This window comes from Tarenaya hassleriana, unplaced genomic scaffold (genome assembly GCF_000463585.1).
Source record: "Tarenaya hassleriana unplaced genomic scaffold, ASM46358v1 Cleome43, whole genome shotgun sequence".
Lineage (NCBI taxonomy): Eukaryota > Viridiplantae > Streptophyta > Magnoliopsida > Brassicales > Cleomaceae > Tarenaya > Tarenaya hassleriana.
The window spans coordinates 462896-488138 of record NW_010967059.1 but is presented as its reverse complement, the minus strand read 5'-3'; the positions used below and the strand labels follow the sequence as shown (position 1 = coordinate 488138).

At 36.1% G+C, this 25243-nt stretch overlaps 3 protein-coding genes across 7 annotated transcripts; all 3 read right to left on the bottom strand.

Annotated features, from left to right (window-relative positions):
• Nucleotides 1–1492: 1492 nt before the first annotated feature.
• Nucleotides 1493–2682, bottom strand: LOC104825237 (PLASMODESMATA CALLOSE-BINDING PROTEIN 1-like). The gene is made up of 4 exons (XM_010557531.1): nt 2628–2682; nt 2209–2451; nt 2049–2085; nt 1493–1946 (listed from the first exon to the last, which is right to left on the bottom strand). The coding sequence occupies exons 1-4, from the start codon at nt 2680–2682 to the stop codon at nt 1571–1573; spliced, it is 711 nt and encodes a 236-aa protein (XP_010555833.1). The 3' UTR covers nt 1493–1570.
• A 487-nt stretch (nt 2683–3169) lies between these two features.
• On the bottom strand, nt 3170–7064 carry LOC104825235 (protein starmaker). 3 transcript variants are annotated; one of them, XM_010557530.1, is made up of 3 exons: nt 5254–7064; nt 3858–5160; nt 3170–3442 (listed from the first exon to the last, which is right to left on the bottom strand). In XM_010557530.1, exons 1-2 carry the CDS (start codon nt 6539–6541, stop codon nt 3878–3880), a joined length of 2571 nt encoding a protein of 856 aa, XP_010555832.1. In that variant the 5' UTR covers nt 6542–7064; the 3' UTR covers nt 3170–3442; nt 3858–3877. The 3 variants fall into 3 exon arrangements, with proteins under 3 accessions (XP_010555832.1, XP_010555831.1, XP_010555830.1); XM_010557529.1 differs by having other exon boundaries at nt 3858–6557; nt 6719–7064; XM_010557528.1 differs by having other exon boundaries at nt 3858–6541; nt 6719–7064.
• Nucleotides 7065–13118: 6054 nt separating this feature from the next.
• On the bottom strand, nt 13119–16584 carry LOC104825234 (probable RNA-binding protein ARP1). 3 transcript variants are annotated; one of them, XM_010557526.2, is made up of 6 exons: nt 16151–16584; nt 15892–16024; nt 15273–15396; nt 14697–14739; nt 14332–14529; nt 13119–13351 (listed from the first exon to the last, which is right to left on the bottom strand). In XM_010557526.2, the coding sequence occupies exons 1-6, from the start codon at nt 16343–16345 to the stop codon at nt 13307–13309; spliced, it is 738 nt and encodes a 245-aa protein (XP_010555828.1). In that variant the 5' UTR covers nt 16346–16584; the 3' UTR covers nt 13119–13306. The 3 variants fall into 3 exon arrangements, with proteins under 3 accessions (XP_010555828.1, XP_010555827.1, XP_010555829.1); XM_010557525.2 differs by having other exon boundaries at nt 15273–15414; nt 16151–16582; XM_010557527.2 differs by having other exon boundaries at nt 13119–13373; nt 15273–15414; nt 16151–16580.
• Between the last annotated feature and the right edge of the window lie 8659 nt (nt 16585–25243).

Genomic DNA, 25243 nt, shown 5'->3' with positions numbered 1-25243 from the left:
GCCACGGGCGAATTCGGATCCCTCGTGATTTCAGCCAAGTATCCATCAACTTATTCACCGAAACTCTCGATTGAAACCCACCTTTCTCATGCATTTTCCTTGAAACTATTTTTGAAACAGCCAAACTCGTCTCTTTTCTGTGGTTGTATCATGAACTGATCGATCATGCTCTGAACGATGTCCACATCCTATTGTTTTAGATCCGTATGACGCTCTGATCAAGCGATAAGCCACTGTCGGTTTTTCCAGATTGTGCCCGATTCTCCTCGTGAAGGTATGGTTCCATGGAAACCATGTAAGTTAATTTTTTGTTCGGTACCATGTAAGTTAATTTAAATACCAATGCATGATAAGATAATAATACTAATTACGAAAAATAATAAATGTGCTTAGTAATGGGCTAATCACCAGCACGTTCTAGAGTTTTATACGTTTTTTTTTAATGTTTGTTTTATATAGTGTATTTACTAAATATATGAACGCATGTTAAGAAACGTAAAATAATATTAATTAAAAAAATAAATGTGAGTAGTAGTGGCTAGTAAATGTCACGTTTCAAAGTCTTACCGTTATTGTGTTAAATTTTTTTTTTAAAATTTGCTTTGGGTGTATAAGTTTTTATACACCAAATAATATAATTATCCCTAACCATTTAGTTATCTTGGATGAAAAATAAAGATAAATATAAGTAAATAAAATTCTAAATAATATGTAAAATTAAGATCAAGATGATTTTTATGTAATAAACATGATATTTTTTTAGATTATTATTATTATTATTTGTTTAATATAATTGTTATATTCAATGAAAAATATAAATTAAATGTTCTAATTATAAATACCTAATGAATTTTTTATGAACCAATAGAAATGAAAAAAACTGTCATATAAGATGCTTAGGTGGCTTCACCAAATCTCTTTAAACTCCTTTATTAATATAAATAGATTTCTTTCTTCCCACAACGTAGTAAATTAGTTTATTATCCACTTTTTTTCATTTCGATATCTCCATGATCTAATTGATATTACGAGTTTGAAAATTAGATATTTAATATTCTCACGATTTATTTTCTTTTACTTTTTTTTTCAAATGGTTTATCATATATTGTCCTTTGTGGTGTGGTTGTTTCTCTACGTTAATTTTTATACTAAATATTGCCCTTTTTTCAATTTATCTTGAAAAACATCATGTACTAAAATAGTTTTTTCAAGAGTAAAATAATGACGAATAATTTATTTAAACTAATACAGTGAACACTAGTAAGCATTTTATGGTATTGTAAATGGTTTTAAGAGATTATTAAGTACGAGTAAGTATCTAAATGTAGACTATACAATGTTATTAATTATTTTAAATTTGTTATAAAAAAAAGTTGATAGAAAGCACTAACATTCACAATTGAGTAACATGGCAGAATAAATACAAAGAAAATCTATATTAACTATGTTCTAATAATTGAAACTGATACGTAATAAACTCGAAACTATCTTCGTTTACATTAAAAAAAAAAAAAGAGGGCCTTTATATATATTTCTAGTCTCTGTCGTCAAACAAAGCATAGCCCATGTTTCAATGGCTCCACAGAAACACCAGGGCAGAGAACCCGATGGCGGCGAGTGCAGAGGAGACGTGCAAACTTGCGGCACCCCCTTCATCATCATCATCATCTGGATCATCTTTTCCGAACACCATTCCACCTCCCGGAGTTCCGCCTCCATAGGGAGTGTTTCCGAACGGAGTTCCGCCTCCGTAGGGAGTGTTTCCGACCGGAGTTCCGCCGCCATAGGGAGTGTTTCCGACCGGTGTTCCACCGCCGTAGGGAGTATTTCCGACCGGTGTTCCGCCGCCGTAGGGAGTGTTTCCGACCGGTGTTCCACTTGGCGTAGTTCCAGGAAACCCTCCTCTTCCTCCTCCTGATCCTCCTGTTGGTGGTGCCTTTGCATCGCTGAAGCAAAAATATGGAAAATGCAATTAAATTGGTCATTATTAGGATATACCAATCATTATACAAAGCGATTCAGGAGTGAAAATATAATGGAAACCATACCTGGGGCTTGAAGGATAGACGCAACCAGCAACCACATCTGCAGGGATTTCGCAAGAGGGAAACATCATAAGAAAAACATACAGCTTTTTTTTTTCTCGCCAACCCGACAAGGGTTTATGAACCTTTGGAAAGAGATAGAGGCTTTTGTGTGATCGCTTACTTGGAGGAGGTTTCTCACTGGTAGCGGCACTGCCGGAGAAGTGACAGCTTCCAGCTGCCTGAGCAGCGTTTTGGAAATAACTGTTGACAGCATAATCGCAGTGGCTCTTAAGAGTGTTGGGTTGGTAACAGGCGCCGTTTGGTTGGATGGCTGAACAGTCTGCCAATGCTCCGCATGCGTAGTCCAAGTCTGCTTGAAGCTGTTTGTCCCCTACCCCATCTTTACACAGACAGTATGTCGCATCTGAACGACAGAACTCAACATGAATGAGCAATTATGTTGGATAAAAATCGATTTTTTTCGAAACCCATTTCAGATTATGAAAAATTAATGGGCACCCAGATGGAAAAATCCTTCCTTTTCAACTGGAAAGATGATTACACTGGAGAAAAATGACATATCGGACAAGTAGATCTCACTTGAATGGCAAGTCATCAAGGCCAGGAGAAGGAAGAGACCAAGAAATGCCTTCATCATCATCGTGCATATAGTCTCTGCAGAATATCTTAAGAGAGGTTCTATTGGAGAGCTTGCAAGAAATCGTGTTCTCTCTGTGAGCGTGTGAGAGGATGATGTCTGACACCATATATACACATCGACCTTTTATAAGTAAGGGTTGCTTGGTTATTTTATAACTTATAATTTGAGATCAATTTAGATATAAGCATGCGCCAAATTCAATTTAATTATAAGCATGCGGCAATAAAGTTATGGCCAGTGACACGTCTAAGTCCGTCTTTGATATGGGTTTCCATAGCTATTATCCATTTTGGTTAATTAGTTTAAGACAAGAAAATCTCTCTAAATACTTTTTGAATTGGTTAGGGATGTAAAAATGGACTCTTTCCACAAGTCGGTCCTAAACCAAATCATGTTTTCAATTTTTTAAAAAAAAGGGATTAATAAACAGATTTTCCTAAGAATCATTTGATGACTCTGAATTCACTTCATACCCTAAAACTAAGAGAAAAAAGCTAAGAACATGTAGACAACATTGGTCCCAAAGAAACATGAGAACGACCTAATAAAAAAAACAGACATTTAAAGAAAAAAAAGTCTCTAACAAACAATACACATCTCGGACAGGTGTGTTTCCTCAACATGGTTTGGTTTGGTTGCAACAAACTAAAAACCCTAGAACCCTAAAAAAAATACAATGGTAAAGCAACAGCTACTGTCTTCCATGTATCCTGATTTCGTTTTACCCTCCTCTGGGATTCTCCAGATTCTCCTCCTAAAAACATGAGCAGACAAAGGACATATCATGATGATGACAAGCTCAAGATGATGATGCACACATGTTCTTGTCAAACCCAATCATGTGCCCATTAAAAGCATGGACTGTGGATGCACGAGTGGAAGGCGAAAATCCACAATCTTGCTAATCTTGCTTGCTATAACTACCAATTTGAATGTAGCAGACAACGTCTAGGCTCGATAATTGATGTGTATTCGAATAATAGCAGATAGCAATCGCAGATATCCTCATATTGGTGACATAAAACATGGATGCCGAGCTAAAGGAACCCAACTTTCAGGCTGAGTAATCCATCTCTCACTAAATTTCGTATTGGGTATGAATGAGTATTTGCAGAAACAGGCCATTTGAAGAGATTAAAGCATGGAGAAGTAAAGGGAGGCAGATTTACCTGAACCATGGCTGAGGAACCTAACTTTCAGATGGAAGACAGAGGGCTCTGTCCTCCTCGCCTAAGGACACGATATAAGGCTGAATTTTAAATGGTTCTGTAATTGTATAGCTGAGACCGTAATTCACAACCTTTGTCCCGAAGATATTGAACCTTCCTGCGCTATTGTAAGCAACCTCAGCATCGGCACACTTCTTGAAAACTACTCTCGCCCTGCTGGTATCCCTGTCTACTTCTGTCTTAGATTCCCGTATCGGTCCAAAGTGCCTAAACATTTTATTCAGGCTAATCTCTGAAGGTAATGTATCCATTTCGGAGAAGTTCATTATCAGCTCAGCCGGTGCATTCTCGTCAAAGCCCGCTGATTTGTCAGAGGCTGAAAGCGAGTTTTTATTACTATTATTATTCTCAGCATGTTTCCTTTTGGTGTATGGCCGACGACTCCTTTGAATCTGAGCAGGTTTCAACTCAACCGGCACAATTTGATAATCTCCTTTTTCAGCGGGTGGAATTTGCTCCTCACCGCCATTATGGATCACCCTGTCAGTCCAGTACGTGTCACTCATTTCCTCAAACTCAAATGCTTCAGTTCCTCCTATACTAGAATTGGACTGTCTACCTTTTTTACCGCTCACTTTATCTGGGGGTGGCTGCAGCGATACCACCGAGCTTCTGTAGTCTAAGAAAAATCCAGCAGCAATCTCAGAAACAACATTTTCTTGGGCTGGGTCTGTTGCTGCAGACTGAAGCTGTAGTAGAAAATTATCCACAGAAAGATCATCACCGAAAGTACTACCCTTTAAAACTGAAGGAGGGCCAGCCATCTGGCTAGCAGCTCTGGCTATGCATGCACCGATCTTAAAGGATGGCTTCTGGGGGTGAGAAGGGCTAACAGACACCTTCGCCACTGAAATGGTCTTCCTAACTTCTTGTGATGAATCTTCGCCCAAGACATCATCAGCCTTCCGTTTCACACCTTTAGTTTTAGTAATGGAATCAGTTCCATCGTCATGTTCAGAAGCCTCGAGTTTCTCTGCCATTTCCATATCAACATCAGGAGCTTCATTTGCATCACCCTTTTGCTCTGCGACCACATCTCTTTGTACTACAGTATCTTTCTCTTCTCGGTTTTCTTCAACTACCGAAGAAACCAAATCTGCATCACAAGTATCTTCCAGATGATCTGCAGCAGAAGCTGGAGATTCTGTACCACAATTGTGTGTTTGGTGGGATACTTCCTTATTTGTGTCAGTAACTTCCCCAGATACATTCCCAGTGTCAGTTCTTATTTCTTGAATATTGCCTGACCAACATGATACACCACTGAAATCAATATAGTTGGCAATATCAGAATTTGGATCAAAAAGAACATTATGATCCATTTGTTCAACTTCACCTGTAGAAGCATCTTCAATTGGATTGCCCGGGTCTGTTGAATCTTTAGATATGATTTTATCTGTAACATCCACAATTGTAACATCCTTATCCCTTTGTTCCTCTTTATCAGTTTCTGTGCTCTTTTCAACATTGGAATCTTCCTGGTCAGCTTCACCCGCTGGAACATCTTGGGTTTCTACCGTACTTGCATCGGTAGATTCCTCGCCAGCATTTTCTGCATCACCACCAAGTTGGTCAACCTCTTTCACATGTTCCCCGTCAACAGAATCAATTTCCATGGCTTCTCCTTTTTCTTCTTTCTGATTCATGGCAGCAGTTGGTTCTTCAGAACATGTTTCTGCAGCAGAGCTACTCTCTTGCACTTTCAGATCCGCCCTGTCTACAACTGCAGCAGTTTCCCCTTTTGTCACTTGGTCCGGCTCCTCCAGAGCATGCACATGTTCTGAAGGCTTAACATCTAATGTCTCGGACTCGAGATTTTTCTGTTCATCACGTGAAGGACATACTTTCTCATCCTCGACCTTGCTAATCATATCTTCACTATCAACATCCATTTTGTCATTATCATCACTCTTTTGTAACGAAACTTTCTCTGCAGCATCTGAACATTTATCTGCATCAACAATTTCGGTTTCCCCAACATCACTTGCACCACCGTTTTTAACCTCAACATCACACTTTGCTTTCTCAACAACATTCACTTCGCTCCCAACTTCACCACTTCTCCTCTCAGTCTCTGGCGTCACTGTGTCGTCTATTATTTCAGCTTCAACAGAGGTACCCAATTTCTCACCACTTTCAGCATCATCACAAGACTCTGCATCCCCTCTCTCATTCATTGGCTCCGCAATAGCCTCCCTCGTTTCAACCTCAGCAGAGCTAACCATCTTCTCGGTTCCTTCTGAATCATCATCATCATGCCCAACATCCTCGTTCTCAGTTTCCAGATTCGCCACAGAAACACCCGTCTCCTCAGCTTTTTCTACATCTGCCTTATCTGTTTTCTCGTCAGAAACTGAATCATCCTTATCACTATCTTCCATTTCTAAGCTTCCTGTCTCAGTCCCCGACCCATCATCACCATGGTTCTCTCCACCTCCGCCAGTTCCATTACCCAAGTCACCGCTATTACAAACACCAGAATCTGAACCCTCTGCTGTATTAGCATCCCCGTTAGAGTCTTTCAACGGAACATCAACCTTACCACCTAGGGTTTCACTTTTCACAGACTCCTCGCAATTACGGACAAACTCACCTTCCTCCTTGTGTTCGTCCATGGAAAACATCTGGGTACAGCTCAAACTTACTCAAGAACCCCAAAACATAAAAAGGACAAAAATTTTACAATTTAACCCGAACAAATTCCTCAAAACGAGACATGGGTATACATAGAACGAACCATGAAAACACCCAGATTCCGAGGGAGAAAAACAGACGGGGAAAGTGAAATTTCAGAGAGTTACCTCCCCAGATCTTGCAAAGAATCGCAGAAAGAAACGGCGAGTTCAGTGAATTTGGGGACTTTTTGACCTCAGAGAGACTGCGGGATTCAAGAAGAAGAAGAAGAAGATCTAACAGCGAAAACGAAGCACACCACCTCACAAAACGAGCCGCCCGTCGAGGTTTTCGTCATCTGTAATCAACACATCGTCGTCCCTTTTAACCCCTCTCTTAATTCTCTTCAAAGGTTCCACAGAAGATTTCGTAGTTCGGGTTTTTTTTCCCCCCGTTTCTCGTTGGGGTTTCCACGAATTTGGAGAATACGTCGATGATGCAAACCTAGAACACCTAAATCGAAGGTCCTGATCCTTCCGCGTCGTCTGTCGTATTTCTATATATATATATGTACATATATATGAGGAAATGGATATAATCATATAATGTCTAAATTTGTACCGTGGCGGAAAAAAAAAGACTCCATTTTTACAAGAACCAGTAAATTGAAATTTAAAGTGAACGGAAGAAAATTGGAATATTGTAAAATGTTTTCTTTTCAAAGGAATATTGTAAAATGTTACTACTTTTTAACATTTGTATTTTCCAAAAAAGAATAGTTATTGTTTCATTTTCACTACTACAAAATGTCACCTTCTCCCTTAAATAAATGTTGCCTTTTTTTTAAAGATCAATGTTTTTGCCACGATGCAAAATTCATCAATCTTATTACACGCAAAAAATAATGTGTTTGATGTTCCGATTAGCCGTTTTTGTGGATAATTTAAATAACATCGAAGAGAAAAGAGCTTTAAAAGATAAATTAACAAACATTAGAGACACGTACGTTATTAAAATTAGCATGGGAAATCTCAAGTGATGCAAATATTGGATTATTTTCAGCCATTTTTACTTTGCATAACCATTTCCACACAAAAAAAATGGCATATCCATATATTGTATGGATGAATTCATGCGTTTAGTTTGAAAAAACAAAAGTAATCATGTTGGTTTAAATTTGCCCAAAAAAATAAGGACCTTAGACTAAAAATATATATAACCCCGTTAAGATTTCTAGTTTTTAGACTCTCGACCAAATGAGTCAGGGCCGGATCGGGTCGGTCGGGTTTCAGACCAAAACTCGGTAAGTCTCTCCTCAAAAAAAAAAAAGTGGAGTCCATGACTTATAAATAATATATTTTAATTAGGATAATTATTTCAATCATTAGTTTCAAAACAATTAAAATAAAAGGAATAATATATAATTATATATAGGAAAAACCCCATGAAAATTTAACTTATAGATGTTCCTATTTATTTCAGAATTTAAAAAATTGAATACAATAATTTATGATTTCTAGATATATATATATATATATATATATATATCCGAGATTCAAAATATATAATCTAGTTTTTACTATAAAATTATATATATATATAAGTTTTCATTTTAATGTAAATTTTTTTTTTAAGTTATGATTTTATTTTATTAATTGATTTTTTTAACTGTAATGTTTTAATTTAGAACAATTTGCGGACCTCTCTTCATTTTTGGAACATTTCAGCAATTTTTCTCGTATAGTTATTATATCACTAAATATTGTTTATGTAAATCTCTAAAGTTCTGAAAAAACAAAGAAATATATATATTTTTTATAAGAGTTTTTTTTTTGGTATGAATGTGATTTCTTATATTAACCAAAAAATATTGTTTACAAAATCAGCATGGCTGCATCCAAGACCAACAGTACTCAGACTGTATATTTTTTCCCCAACGATCAATTAAAAACTAACTACGCAACAATATTCAGATAATAACCCCTAGTAATCAACTCCCCAACAGGTAATACCAATCCTGTAACATAATGTTACCAGTATCATACTTCCCCTTTTGAGCCGAGAGGAAGATATCACGAATCATGTTGCCGATGTGCATGCGCATATCTTGTAATGTCCTTCTTGTACCATCAAAAATTCTCGAGTTTCGTTCTCTCCATATCTCGTATACTAACACCTGAATGATTAGGCGGACGATTAGATAGCGGTTGCACGATCTGTCTGTTTGGCTATTCAACCAGGAAATGCAAAGCTGCAGATCTTCCGGAGGCGAGGTCCAACACCTGGATGCGTAAAAGTTCCAAAGTGTCCAAGTATAAGGGCAGGCAAAAAATAAGTGTGAATGACTTTCCTGAGCCTCTTCGCAGAGAATACATACACAATACACTTGAATACCCCAATTAATCAGTCGATCTTTTGTCGGTAGTCTTTGGTTTATGGCCTGCCAGAAAACAAGAGAGTGTCTCGGTATAGCAAGTTTAAACCAAACTAGATCATACCAGAGAACTTTCGGCCTCTGAATCCTTAGTTGTTTCCATGTGGAAGACGATGAGAATGAGGTTTTAAATTTCCCCATGTGGTCTCTCCATAGGTGTATATCTTCGCCTTTATCCGGATGTGGTGGGTCGGTAGTAATAAGAGCCTGCTGGATTAGCTCCATACCTACCCCTCTCGCTGGTGGGAGGTGCCAGTGACTCTCGGTTGTTGCATCAATCACCTTAGCTGATTTCAGGATATGGGCGAGACTCGGTCCACATTCGCCGGAGATCGTAATTAACGGACCTGAAGATACCCAGTGATCATACCAAAACCAAGTACTCCTGCCATCCCCTACTTGTTTCCGATGAAACTTCCTGACCGTGACTATGAGATGGATGAGCTTATTAAAGTTCCATGAGTGATTTACCGAAGGCTTACAAGTCCAGTAGCATCCCCCTTTTCAGTAAGTGTTTCGTACTCCAAGCATACCATAATGAGCCAGCTTTGCTGAGTAGGTTCCATATTAGTTTTAGCCGAAAAGTCAGGTTTTGTTCCTCAAGCTTCCGAATTCCCAGCCCCCCTTCGTCGCGAGGCAAGCATACCGATGCCCAGGCAATGCGGTGTCCAGTTGATTTTTCAGCTGTATTAGACCAGAGAAAAGACGAGCACAATGAGTCAATCGATTTGAGAAGGAACTTAGGAAGAACAAACATTGAACTCCATGAGTTCACCATCCCATAAATAACCGTTGAGATCAATTGCACTCTCCCTGCCATAGATAAAAACTTTGTTTTCCACAATGACAGCTTGCTTCTAATTCTCTCAAGCAACGGTTGAAAGTCCCGCTTTGATAGTCTTCTAGAGCTCAATGGAACCCCCAAATATTTAACCGGAAGGGAACCAAGGGGAAGACCTGTTGCCGATGCTATAGTTTGCCCAACACTGTCAGAAACCCCCCCCGAATATCAGTTCTGACTTTGCCCGATTAATTTGCAGTCCACTGGATATGCCAAACTCATTCAATAATGATAGAACTTCATTTACAGATTCCAAATTACCTTTACAGAAGATAATAATGTCATCTGCAAAGGTAAGGTGCGTGATGGTTGGATCTCGACATCTGTGATGTAGCGACAATCTCCCGAGCCTCGCAGCTTGGTTTAAGGATTGTGATAAAAGCTCCATTGAAAGTATGAACAAATATGGTGATAGCGGGTCACCTTGTCGAAGACCACGCCTACCCTTGAAGAAGCCGTGTAGTTCCCCATTAATGGCGATTGAAAATTTTAGGGTTGTGAAGCAAAGTTCCAGCCATCTAATAAACCTATACGGTAGATCTATTGCTTGGAGGAGCCTTATAACCAATCGCCAATCAATTGAATCAAATGCTTTCTTTATGTCAATCTTTACCATCGCCATCGGAGGAGCTCCTTGACGCTCACAAGAACGGAGTATCTCTGCTGCAAGGAGGACATTTTCAGCCATTAGTCTACCTTTCAAGAATGCTGCATGATTCCTAGATATCAACCGTTGAAGTATCGGTCTGAATCTTCTTGCTAAGATGGTGGATATAATCTTGTACAGAGTGTTACAACAACTTATCGGTCTAAAATATGCCAGGGAAGATGCACCGGTTTTCTTGGGTATAAGCACAACCGATGTGGCATTAATCTGTCCAAGTAGTGTTCCGGTAACAAAGAAATCCTGGACAGCTCGGATTAAATCCTCACCCACTGTGTTCCAAGCCCCCACAAAGAATTCCTTTGGAAAGTCATCCGGACCAGGCGCCTTGTTGTTCGGAAATGACCATAGGGTCTGTTTTATTTCCTCTGCAGAGGGAATATCCGTGAGGCCAAGGCTGAGATCTGATGTGCATCTGAAGGAGATCAGATCCCGGAGTTGTTCCAGTGTTGGTTCCCTGATTTCTGGATCTCTTCTGCCAATTAAATCAGAAAAATATTGGACTGCATGTTGACCAATCTCCTGCGAGGAAGAACACCTATTCCCAAGTCCATCCTCGAGGTAATTGATACGGTTATGGGATTTTCTGATCTTGGTAATGTTGTGGAAGAATGTTGTATTCTTATCACCGAGGTTGAGCCATCTTATGCGAGATCTCTACTTGTAAAATTTTTCTTCCGCTACAGAAAGTTTCAGCCACTTGTCCCGCAACCGCGTCCCCTCTACAACTAAAAAGGGTGATGGATCAGAGAGTAATGCTGCTTGTATTCCATCCAACTCCTTCTTGGTCTCTTTAACTCTCAATGATAGTTGGCTGAAGTTCGTCGAGTTTAGTTCGCGAAGAGGTTGTTTCAATAACTTCAGAGCTCGGGTGAAGCGAAATTGATGGGTGCCCGTAAGGAGGCTTGCTTGCCAATTTGTCTGAACCACCTGCTCAAAACTAGAGGAAGTGATGAGATGGTGATAGAATTTAAATGGGGGTTTTGATACCTTGTTCCAATCCGGGAAGTGAACATTTGCCGGAGAGTGATCCGATGGAGCAGGAGGTAAATATTCTGAGTATGCATTTGGATACTTATCTAACCAAGCCTGATTTCCGAGTACTCGGTCCAACTTGACAAAAAGAGGATTCAATGTGTGATTGTTACACCACGTATATCGTAAATCTCGTCCAGGAATGTCCGAGAAACCCCCAGCTTCTGCACAACTCTGGAATTCCATGGCTCCCTGCGATAAGGCGTTGGTAGCCATAAAATCCGAGCGATCCATTGGAGAAAGTATTTGATTAAAATCTCCTAGGATGAGCCAAGGAGAAGAAGGGATCGGTTGTACAGAGGCTATGTCCTCTAGATCCCGCCACAAAGCACGCCTCTCATTCATAGAATTTGACGCATAGACAAAAGTAGCTGCCAGAGCCAAGCCATTGTCCGGACTCTGTATGATGCAAGTAATGGCCTGTTTTGAACAGCTTAGTATCATGATCGAAATCTCTGGTTTCCAAACCAACCAAATTCTACCTGTTTCCCCCGCTTCAAAATGACAAAAATGCCTCCAACCTGATGGTATCGAGGCCAAAATACGGTCGGCATTATGTTCCTGGATGTGGGTCTCCAATAATCCTCCCGCAATGAGCTTATGCTCCAAAATCCATCTACGAATCAAAAACTGCTTATTCGAGCCGTTTAGGCCCCTTACGTTCCAACAAAAAATCATGACTAAAGGGGTTTGTTTCCTCTCGAGGCCCCCCGACCTCGGTTTCTACCTTTCCTACGTCCTCTTGTTTTTACCAAAGTAAATTCTTCGTGCTGACTTTCCGTCGTTTGAGAGCTACAAGCGGGGGATGACATGCCCGCTGTGGCTTCGGGAGTTTCTATCTTCTCCTCTGAGGTAACCTCCGGTGGGGGTGAATCCTCTGCCTTGTGGGCTTGAGAATCAATCTGGTCAATCAATGATGTAGGAATTGGATCCACTGGATCTATTCCATCTGCTTGTTTGGTGGCCTGTGGGGGGCTGGCCGGAGAGGGCCTTGTTTCCGGACCGTGAACTACTGGTTCCGAAGGAAGAGGCTGAGTTTCTGTCGGATGAGGCATGGACGGACAATGTTTGCTGTCATGGCCAACCTGCGCACAATTCGGACATGATGGAGGCAGCCACTCATAGGATACCGATATGATATGCTCCTCCCCATGTGGAAGCTGGACTGCAATGTTTCGCGGTGGCGGTCTGAGTAAATTCACGTCAACAAACAGCCTTGCAACTTATATCTTATATCTTATATGCTGTTTTATAAGAGTTATCATCTCCTACATCTTATATGCTGTTTCTTCCTCCAAATCAAATGGTGCTTGCCGCAAAATGAATCCATCTGGCAATACATTAATTGCCTAGTCTTTATTTATTTAATTATATCATGAGATGGTCCTGAATAGCGTTCATTTGACTCCAAAAAAAATGGATTGATTTTCGTTTCTGAATCTTGCGTTTTTTTGTTTTTTTTTTTAAGGATTTTCCGACAATATCAATTTAGTACCTAAAATTACTAAATCATATCACCGGCTTAATAAAGAACAAAAAATATACAAATATATATAACAAATGAATTAATTTTTTTTAATTATTTATAAGTTTTCAAAGCTAATGAGCCGCAAAGAATAATGACTTTGGCTAGTCATATTAGACTTGGAGAAAATACAACTGACTATAATAATAATGATAATGATGATTGAAAAACATGAGGAATTAAATTAAATAATAAATTTATCTGGAAAGAAGAGCCAATGGAATGGAACATGCAGAGGTTTTTTTAATAGACATTATTTTGTTGGTCCGAGCGGCTATCATCTCATGGCATTGTCGACGATGCTCTCTTCCTCCAACTGTTCCTATTCCACACATTCAAGCAAACTGTTTCTGTGATATCAGTTCTATTATTATATTTCCTTCACAGAATCACACCATTTTATATGTATAATATCAGAGCCCCTAATTTTTTGGGACCTCATTTTTTTTTATAAAAAAATATTATTTTTAATTTTAAAAAATTGAGTCATAAAGTTTTTAAATTTTTTTACAATGTTATCATAAAAAATAATTATAAAATTAGTTTTCTATTTTATGATTGAAAAAATATATAATTTTAGGAAATCTCAATATGTGTATATATATATATATATTAAAATTGATTAAAAAATAAAAAAAAATAGATATAGATATAGATATATAATATTTGCATGGGACCTCCGTTAACAATGAGACGGCCCTGTATAGTATTAATATATATGGGGTATAAATGTGTATATCCACGTATACATACATATATATTCATATATATATAATGAGGAATGAGGGCGTAAGGGCATTTCCGTAATTTGGGAAAGAGAAGCCCACATGGTTCCAGAGTGGGGAGTGGACCCGGCCCAAACAAATCACGGAAGCACGTGCCGCAAGGATGCATCACGTGCCAAAGCTAGTTGTCAGTTTTCCTGGTGGAGCCATGTGACCCCACTGACATGTTTTGCCATATGAAACGGGCATACGCTATACTTTAATATAATATTTTAGTTTCAAATAGCCCTATGTTACAATTATTCCGATCACCATCTCAATGCTATTCAAATCGATATCAATCTTCTAAACTAATTCATATAAAAATAAGAAAAAAACTATTATTTTTAATATTAATAAAAAAGCAAAACTAAAATTAATATCGGAAAAAACCTAATATTAACTTTACGTGAATATATATAATAAAACCCAACAAACATCTTTTTAACTTTTCACCGTATCACTTCCAATAATATTCTTTTAAAATTCACATATATACATATATATATATATATAAATACAGAGGCTAATAGGATACCTGAGATAGGAGAGGAGAGAAGGAGAGGGGCTTGGAGAGGATGGGAGCGGGAGGAGGAGGAGGAAGACCGACGACGTGGGAGTGGTGATGGTATGGTTGGTAGAAGACTGGCACCATCGCGTTTGCCCTTACCATCACTTGCCCGTAATGTTGCTGCTGCACGTAGTGTCCGTTCATATACGCTCCTCCCACCATTTTCTAAACACCAAATTTTATTTACATATATTTTTTCCACATCTTATAATAAAGAAATTACTATAACATGCATGCATGTTTTATATACATTGCACAGAGATAATAAAAGCCACATTATAATGGCAAATCAATACGTAGACTAACCCAAAAAGAAAAAAGAAAAGACTTACGTTGTTAAAACCCATGTCCGGAGCAATGTATGTAGGAGGATACCTAATTCAATAACGACAAAAAATCTATAAGATGAAACACGAATTACTGTAAAGTACTTTCCCGTGTATATATATTGGAATCTTTTGAATCGTATTCATGATATTAAGATTATGAATCATAATGGTTTTTATTTTGAATTTTTGGATTTTAGCTTTTAGTTTTTGATTTTTTCATTAAAATAGTTTTCCAAATTTTTAGGAAAATTAGATTTATGAAATTTTGATTGTAATATTTTTAGTTTTTAGACTGTAAAAACTCCAGAAATTGCATCCATTCAACCCCTTGATTTGGAATTTGTTTTAAACTATAAACAAATCCTAGTTAAAACCGATTCGGTTCAGTTTATACTTTATGAATTTTTATACTATTGAGATTATAAATATGTAAAGGAAATGAGGGAAAAACATTTTTACCCGTAGAAAGACTATAAACAAATCCTAGTTAAAACCGATTCGGTTCAGTTTATACTTTATGAATTTTTATACTATTGAGATTATAAATATGTAAAGGAAATGAGGGAAAAACATGTTTGCCCGTAGAAAGTGACGGGCGGATGTTGCGGCTGGTGATGTGGCTGATTGAATCCCGCAGGGTAATACATCTGAACGTGGCTCCCCACCACACGTGCTGACGTGGCCCTATTCCCACCTTTGGATCCTTTCACATTACCCACATCTTCTCGATAAGATGATGACAATTATTAGTAAACAATAATTCAAACATTATTATTATTATTTGTAATTGTTTGAACCCAATGAGAGAATGAAATGTAACAAAGACCAAAATTCTTAAGACTACCTTTTTGATGGATCGTGTACAAACAATATTTATTTTCATTGTTCTTAAAATAGACAGATCCAATTTTCGAACATTAGATATGTCTCTGTGTGAAGGTGAGAACAATTTCTTTACAATCATTCCAACTTTTTTTATTTAAATTGAAACAAAACAAAATCGAATCTAATCAACAAAAAATTTCGAGATAAAAACTAATCGATAGACCAAATTGAAAATATTTTATTTCTAAGCATGTTTTTGTAATACCATGTTGAATTCTAGAGAAATTCAAACGATTTTAACATGATTTATACAAGATTATTAAATCAAATAAACCTAAACCGGTTCTCTAATACAATCCACACTCTTAAGTACCTTGTTGAGTGGCTAGCGATCTGCGAGGACGGGCGCCGAGGGAAGCGAGATTGCAATTAGCCCTGCGGCCATTGATGATCGGAGTCGGATCCTCACATGCCCTCTTCGCAGCATCGGCTTCTTTGAAAGTAACCTGCCAGTCGAATTAGAGACTCTCACATGATCAATTAAGAACCAAATTAACCCTTTTAATATACAGAATTAACAACCGAATCATATTTATATTGCATTAGGGAAAAAGGGTCGAAGAGGGACTGACAAAGCCGTAGCCTTTGGATCGGCCGGTGATCTTGTCGGAGATGATGACAGCTTCCAAGATCTCTCCGTACTTATCAAAATGCTCTCTCATTGCCTCTTTCGGAGTCTCCCAAGCCAAGCCGCCTACGAACACCTTGGTCAACGTCGTGTCCCCGAACTGACCATTCACATTGTTGCTCGCCGTCATTGTCGTCATCTTCTCCGGCCACCCACGTCGGAAAAATCTCCCGGGAGATATCACAGAGAGAGAGAGAGAGGTAGTTAGTGCGAGAGAGAAAATAAGGTGTGAGTTTGGGATTAATAAGGGGGAGAGGGAATAAAGAAATGGAGGAAGAGAACAGAGAGACAGATTGGCGGACAGGTAAGGCTTTGCTGATCAACGTGATCACACACACAAACATACACGCCTATAGACACAGAGCAATATGTAAATTCGCTTACGTGTATGTATTGATTGCATACTGTACGTATGTATCTCTCGTTGTCCCTGCGTGTATTTCTCCGTTTTTATTTAATGTATTTGGAATATATTTATAATGATTCGGCCATATGGGTGTGGGTACTCTAGACTGTAGGTTATATTATATTCTACATACATACATACATACATACATATATATATACACATGAACACACATCTTATCATCATGGCTGGTTTAATAACATATAGGATGAGCCGATATCCCATATTATATAATTTGGCGCCAGTAAACATGAAACTGATACAATGATACTATATATATACACATATATATATATATATATACACAAACTGGATAATATTAGTTGTGAAAGCACTAATTAATTTCCTGCTCAACCAGATAATAAGTAGCAATGCCTGGTGATATATAGTTATTATTATTGATCGAAATGGATGATTATGAGTACAGTCTTGCTTTGAGTCTGGTCGCAAAGAGAATATACTCTCCATTTTCTTATTGTTTGGACAAACTGAATGAATCTACAAAAGGCAAAAAATATCTTTAAAAATATAAGGAAAATGTTTTTTTTGGTAAAAATATAAAGAAAATGTTATTCACAAATCTTTGATATTTTTGAATTTTTCGGGTTCGGATAACATTCCGAATGAGGTTAAATCCGATGTGTGGAATAAGATGTTGCAACTCTTACAATGTTGTATAACAGAGAATATAAAAAGGTATGACCGGCTAAGAGTTTGAAAATATACGGTCCGATCAATTATACGATTTAGATCTGGTTTTTATTAGTCTATATATTTTTAAAATTTTGTATTGCTTTTCTATTTTGTTTTTTTTTTCTTTTGTGTTAATATTTAAACAAGATTTGGTTTAAGTGAGAATAAAAATAACTATATTTTTATTCCTTCCTGTGCTCGAATTTAATAAAGTAGTCTTATGTCCCCTTGGAAAATATGTGTGATACGATGCAGGTGGATCAAAAAATAATAATGATAGTGTTTTTGAAAATTTGATCATTGAAATGTGTCTCAAAAATGCTAATTATTATTCAACTCCGGTGAAAATAATAGTAACACCAAGTTTCAATAATTTTTTTTTTTTTTTGCCAAAATTTAAAAAGGAGTAAAAAAGGACACGAAAGAACAAATTGAGGACGGCAAAGTTCCTGACGTTTTACATTTGTACGGGTCCCACCGAATACGGTGAAGGACGTTGGAGTTTTATATTACGAGAAAAATTATAAAACATAAAATAAACTAATTTTTTTATCCAAAAAAAAAAAGAAACAACGAAAAAGGCAAACGACGTGCGAACATGGCTGTACGATGTGGTCCGTCGGTTTTATATGACAGTCACACACGTTGAACGAGCGCCTTCTAGTGACTTGACAACTAATATATCCTCCTTTTTCCTAATTAAAAATAGAAAATATCTGCCCGTTTAATTTAATCGGAAAAAGTTGAAGAATAAAATTCGAATTATTTTACACCAAGATATAAATACGGTTCAGTGGTTAAAACTGTTCTCTGTGTTTAATAGAAGTTTACAATTAATCTGAAAACTATGCAAGGACGATATATATATTAGTTTTGAATAATCTTAACACATTTTATTAATACATTCATATCGTTTAGTTCGCAAAAAATGATTTTTTAATTTTTTTAAATTAATGATGTAAAATATCGGAACGTAATCTGTAGAAAAGTAGACATTTTTACATTGACTAAAATTAGATTGTCTTTCATGAATTCATCTCTTATCACTTGTTCATGTGTTTAGATTTCTATTTTTAATATTAATTGTGAAAAACTAAAATTTTATGATATAAAATACTCAAAAGATTTAATCCAAAATCGCAATGAATGAAACTAAAATTTTTATATGGTTGATTCCAAATAAATTTGAAATTAAGATGATATTATTATGATCCGGTCTACAATCTTCTGTATACTTATTAATAGATTGCAGTATGTGACTGGACAAAAATCGGAGTGTCGATATAATTGATGTAATTTTCTTTTTAAAAAAAATGTATATACATATATAATACTGACAGTAGTAGTAGGTCAAAGCGGAGGTGAGACCAGAAGCTAATCACATTCTGACAGCATTTAAGATAAGATGTTGGTTTAGCTTTTTGCTCAGATCACGTGGCCCACACCTTTCCAGCGTGAAGGCCTGGCCCCACTTTGCTGACTCATCATTTCCCATTTTTTTTTTCTTTTCTTGGCAACTGGAAATTTGGAATTATGAAATCACGTGTCTCCTCCAGTGAGTGAATGAAAACTTTTTTTTTTCTCAAAAGGTCCGTAATTCGATTTATTTTACTAATATAAATAAATGGAGTTGCAAACAGAGGATGATCAAAGGTTACGACCATTCCCTACGCAAATTCGGACAACCGAGACTGAGTTATATCAATAGGGTTTTAAAATATATGTATGTATACGTGTATATGTATGTGATGGTGTATATACATAATAGGTTTTTAAAATATAAGGATAATTTGTTTTTTTTTAATTATCCAAACGTCCAAATGGCGATCGAAATGCATGTGAGAAATTGCGATTACATTTTTGACGTTTTATGGTGATTGTAGTAAATAACAAATTAAACTAATTAATTTTTTTTGCCGTCCGGTATCCGGAGTTTTACCCTGACTAATCCAGACCCGACCCGGGTTGTGCACCTGGCTATGGTGGGTGAGTCTCCCAACAATAATGTCTGCATACGCCAAGATTTGAACTCGAGACCTTTTTAAGCGAATACAAGTCGCTTACCACATTACAAGAAACATCCAAAATCCGTCGTAAATATAAAGAAAATCCGCCGCAATTACAAATTTGCGACAGAATACGACGGAACAATTTCCGTTCGTAAACGTTGTCGCAAAAGGTTGACAATCGTTAATCAGTTGCTAAAATTACAACGGACGAAATCTGCGTTTTGCGACGGAAAAACTACGGAAAAATCTGTCGCAAATATTTTTTTAATTTAAAAAAATACGGAAAAATCTGTCGCAAATATTGTATGTATGTATATATATATATATATATATATATTCATATACACATATATTACACATATGTACATATAATTTTACATATATATATATACACATACACATATATATTCACATAAACACACATACACATTTTCATACACATTCATATTCACATACATACACAACACACACACATATACATACATACATAAACACATATACATATACATAAACACATATACATAAATACATACACATACACACACATACACGCATATACACATACACATATTCACATTCACATATATATACACAACACACACATACATATACATATTCACATATACACATTCATATACATATTCACACACATATATATATATTCATACACAAACGTATTCACATTCACAAACAAACATACATACATACATGCATACGTACACCATACACATATTAACAACATATACACATACATACATACACAATATCACACATATATATACATAATCATATATACACATATATACATATTCACACTCATACACATATACATACACGATATATAAATACGTACCTTGACAAATTTGGAAGAAAATAACGATTGGAGAAGATTGGAGGAAATTGTGGTTTTTGTTTTGAAAATTTCAAAGTCTGAAGGAGGAAGACGAAATTGCGCCTTTTATTTAGTGTTGCGACGAAAATTTTCGTCGCAATCGTCGCCCAACGAAATAAAAAACGCAAAAATTTGAAAATTTTTATCGAAAATAATGAAAATAAATAAAATTAGAAATTTTCATCGAAAATAATGGAAATAAATGAAATACGCAAATCCTTCGCAAATTCTAAAAAAATAAATAAAATAAATTAAAAATAATTAAAAATAAAATTTGCGATGGAAAATTTCCGTCATAATGCGTCGCAAATTCTGACACATATTAAAATTGTCGTCGCAAATAATGTTTGTTATTGCGACAACAACGTGTCCGTCGCATTCTGTCGTAAATATGCGAAGGATTGTGCGACTATTTCCGACGTGAAATTTTTTATCATATTCCGTCGCGAAACCGTCGTATTCCGTCATATTTTTGTATGCGACGAAAAATTCAATCGCAAGTTCCGTAGCTATACGGAAATTTTTTTGTAGTGCCACTTGGACCAACCGTTGTTGGTAAACTAATTAATTTATTAATCGTTCGTAAATCAACACAAAAGTCGCAAACGTCGTGTTTTGCCAAGGGTTATATATTAATTACAACCCTAACACTACAAAAAAAAACCGGCATATGGCTAGGGGTGGGCACGGGTCGGGTACCCCCAATTTTCAGAAAACCCTGTCTCGTCTTCATTACCACGAGTTTTACAAAAATATTATCTCAATCTTGGCTTCATAAAATCCGGGTACTTGTAGCTCGGGTTTAATGAGATTCTCGGTGTTGTACTCGCGGGTATCCGGACCCATACGATTTATAAAATTTTGAACTATAAAATGATAGATATAGAAAATACAAATAAGAGAGGTCAAAGTATAAAGAGAAAAATTCACGATGAAGAGAGATGAGTAAAATTTTGAGAGAGAGATGAATAGTTGATTCGGTTACATAGAATGAAATTTGGAATGATGAAATTTTTTTATAAAAAAGTTTATAACATAAAAAAATTAAACTAAAATAAAAGTATTTTAATAAATAATAAGAATAATTTAGACAAAAATATTATAGATATAAAGTATATTTTAGATTTTTAACAAATATACCGGGTACCCCCGGGTACCCTTTGTAAAATAATTAAACCCCCACTCGGACTCGGGGGTCGAAAACTTAGTCTTATTAATGCTCGATCTCATCATCGTTAATATTCGGGTACCCTTTATTCGGGTACTTGTTAAGCCGGGTACCTCCAAACCCCCGGGTTACGGGTTAAAACGTCCACCCCTACATATGGCGACAGAATTTGCGATGAAAATTTCCGTAAAATAGAAAATTGCGACAAAATGCGAAGATTTTGCGACAGAATGTGGGAAAAAAATTTATCCGTCGTAAACAGTCGCAAAATCTGTCGTAACTTGCTACGGTTTGTAAAGGATAATTCTGTCACAACAAAAACAAATGATTTGCGACATAAATTTTAAAAATTGCGACGGATTGCAACTGAATATTCCATCGCAATGTATTTTGCTTCGTTTTCTGATTAAATTTTTTGAATTTTGGGCGCGTAAATTAATTTCGTTTTGTGACGGATTGCGACGAGATTTTCCGTCGTAAACCGCAATATAAAACCACGAGTCGTCTTCTTCATCATACTTAAAAAATTTTCGTCCAAAAAAATAAAAATTCAATTTTCTTCTAATCTCCAATGATCGACAAATTTCTCCCATAAAGTAATATATATATGTATTTATGTATATATATATGTGTTTGATGTGTTTGTGTGTGTTTATATATGTGCATGTATGTGTAAGTGAATGTGTATATACATATGTGTGTAAGTAAATGTGTATATACATGTCTGAATGTGTATGTGTGTGTTTATGTATGTGTGTAAGTGAATGTGTATGTATGTGTGAATGTGTATGTGTGTGTTTATGTATGTATATGTGTGTGTAAGTGAATGTGTATGTATGTGTGAATGTGTATGTGTGTTTATGTATGTGTATGTGTATATATATGTGAATGTGAATATATATGTATATGTGATTGTATGGGTATTTATGTGTATGTGAATATATATGTGTATATGTGTGTGTCTATATGTATGTGTATGTGTTTGTGAGATGTGTATGTGTATGTGTATATATGTATATGTCTATGAGTATTTATGTATGTATATATATATATGTGTATATGTGTGTATGTGAAATGTATATGTGTATGTATATTTGTATGTGTGTAATGTATGTGTATATGAATGCATGTGTATATATGTGTATGTGTATGTAAATATATATATATATATATATATATATATATATATGTATATATAGTATATAAGTTTTTAAAAAAGTTACGACGGAATTATCCATCACTCTCTGCCGCAAAACGCATATTTTTTCTATTGCAAAATTGCGACAGATTAACGACTGTTATATGTGTGACTGTTTTTTTTTTGTAGTGTAATTAGAATGTTGTATTTGAATTCTTCAACTTTGAAGATCTTGTAAGATTTTTACAATTTTTATTAAAAATTTGTAAAATTTATCGTAAATTATATATCTTTTAATTATTTGGGTGGGGGCATGAGACTCCACCCAATTCCATACAGGTATATCTCTAGTTGCGATCCATGAGATTCATTATGATCTATGAGACTCATAATAATCCTTTCGACCCAAATATTAAACTAAAAAAATCAAAGAAACGGTTCAATATACTTTTATTTTCCATTAAATATTCATTATTACTTTTGATTCACTACGGCCATTCAATACATAAACTAAAAAAATCCAAAGAAAAGGTTCAGTATATTTACATTTTCCATTTCAAAATCATTTCTATGTATGATTCACTATGTCCGATACAAGCCATTCCTATCCAAATCCTAAACTATAGAACAGAGGAAAAAAATTCGATATATTTACATTTTCCATTTCAGCCAAGTAAACAAAGTATCTCTTTGAACAAGTTTCGTATTCAAGAGATTTCGACGATGTGACATCGGTTTCAGCTTTGTTTCGCCTCTTCATTTGCCGCCTGTAATAGTTTCTCTTCATCGAATTTCGATAGTTTATGAGAGTTGTCCTTGACATTCTCTTTGGAAACTCCACAATTCTTTGGTGGTTTCTCTTTTTAAATACTCGTGTGATTTTATTTTAGAAGACCGATTTACTCGTGTAATTTTACTTTTTACTTTTTATGAAAGGGCATTTTGGTCTAATATTCGTGTCAATTGTTAAGCATTTTGATCTTTTCATCGTTTCCATTGTCCATTCGCATAGTTGAAGTTCGATTAGCATTTGAGACGTATTTATGATGTTTTCCCTTCTCGGACACATTTAAAATGTGAAGTGGATGACAAATTTCTATGGCAATGCAAATGTATGCAAATGATCTTAAAATCGCAATCATTTTCCAACAAATCGCAATCTATGATGCATGGTTTGAGATGACCTAGAAGGAGATAAACGTTCGAAAGGAGGATGTGTAAGAATATCAAAGAGTTTCATTCAAACATCACAACCGAAAAGAGTAAACTCTATGATTTTCTTGGTTTTTATTGATACCACACATAATGGTATAATACCGCAGGTTTTATCATCTAATGAAATCATCACCACTCGAGAAGCAACCTAATATGTTGTCAAGAATGTGTAGCATTAAAATGGAACCCCGAAGAAGACTAACATAATACAACCGAGTATGAATACCATAAAGGAGTAGGCCCATATAATGTGAACTCGGAAGAAGTAGGAAAAAAGAGATGATTTGATGATGGATGACCTCAAGATGGGGGCAAAAGACTTTGAAGAAGAGGGACCACATTCATCCGCTCTTGTTGGGGGTGGACGTTTTAGGATTCGGTTCGAAAATTTAACGGTTCGATTCGAAAATGATTTATTCAGTATTATAAAATCTGTACTAAACTAATACCATATATTATTTGGTTCGGTTCGGTTCGATATTATAACGATTCGGGACAGTATAATACTAATAAATAAGTACCAAATAAGAACCAAAATAAAAAGCGGTTCGGAACGATTCATGTGAAGGAAAACGAGAAGACTAACGATCGCATCATAGTGATGATTTCTGTCTAGGTTACGCATCGGAATAATTTGCGTACAACAATTGCATGAATTTAAACCTAGACTACCCAGATTATCGTAATACGTGCGGTAAAACGTACCTTAAACGCAGAATCGGAGAGTCGAAGATGTCATGGAGATGAGAAAAAAACGTGCAAAGAAGAACGCCTCTACCGGTATCCACATGCCGGGTCGGTATGCTAATATCCTCGAGATTCGTCGGTTTAGGCAATACGAAACTTTTTGTATTCCAGCTCGAAAACTTTTTTTTTGTCGGGTTTTATATTTCTATTGTTTTCCGATGATTTCTGAACTGACATCTGAAGTCAATTTATAGAAATCTCAAAACAAATGAAGAGTCAAGTTCATTTAGTAGGTTTCAGAATACGAAGAGGCATATTCTATCTCCATTAAATAAGTTCATATGAACCTTATTTAATGAATGTATTACGTCATACGAAATGTATCTCGTATCCAGAAAATGTATCACATACACCGAGACTAATCTCATGAATATAAACCGACAAAATAACCGAGCAATAAATAGCTTCGGAAAAATATTCCTGAGCCTATAACCGACATATATCAAATATATAAATCCGATATAACCCTATGTGTGTAACCCGGTAGGCCCCATTTAATGTGGTCGTAACAATAAAATCTTATTTTAACGTACACGTTGATAGTGGCCTCTAGCAAGACATATCAACTAAACACGTTAAACCAAGATATCATTTCGATTGTGCCTACAATATCATCGAACTAATGTCCCTTTGTCTCGCGATATTTACCAGTCGAACGTAAGGCATAGTGTCAATCAACCTTAACCAATTCGACCGCTTTCTCATCCGTTAATCATGTGATAATATAGATGTCCGACATCTCACTACCAAAAAACAGCGTTTTTGCAAC

What these genes read in the sequence shown, in the direction of transcription:
- LOC104825237 (XM_010557531.1), bottom strand. Translation starts at nt 2,682, where the DNA reads ATGAAGGCATTTCTTGGTCTCTTCCTTCTCCTGGCCTTGATGACTTGC. An exon ending in CAGTGAGAAACCTCCTCCAA is followed by an intron (nt 2,086 to 2,208) that starts GTAAGCGATCAC and finishes AAATCCCTGCAG; the next exon opens with ATGTGGTTGCTGGTTGCGTC. An exon ending in GTCTATCCTTCAAGCCCCAG is followed by an intron (nt 1,947 to 2,048) that starts GTATGGTTTCCA and finishes TTTTTGCTTCAG; the next exon opens with CGATGCAAAGGCACCACCAA.
- LOC104825235 (XM_010557529.1), bottom strand. Translation starts at nt 6,541, where the DNA reads ATGTTTTCCATGGACGAACACAAGGAGGAAGGTGAGTTTGTCCGTAAT.
- LOC104825234 (XM_010557525.2), bottom strand. Translation starts at nt 16,345, where the DNA reads ATGACGACAATGACGGCGAGCAACAATGTGAATGGTCAGTTCGGGGAC. An exon ending in GATCCAAAGGCTACGGCTTT is followed by an intron (nt 16,025 to 16,150) that starts GTCAGTCCCTCT and finishes TTCGACTGGCAG; the next exon opens with GTTACTTTCAAAGAAGCCGA. An exon ending in CGGACATGGGTTTTAACAAC is followed by an intron (nt 14,530 to 14,696) that starts GTAAGTCTTTTC and finishes TTTGGTGTTTAG; the next exon opens with AAAATGGTGGGAGGAGCGTA.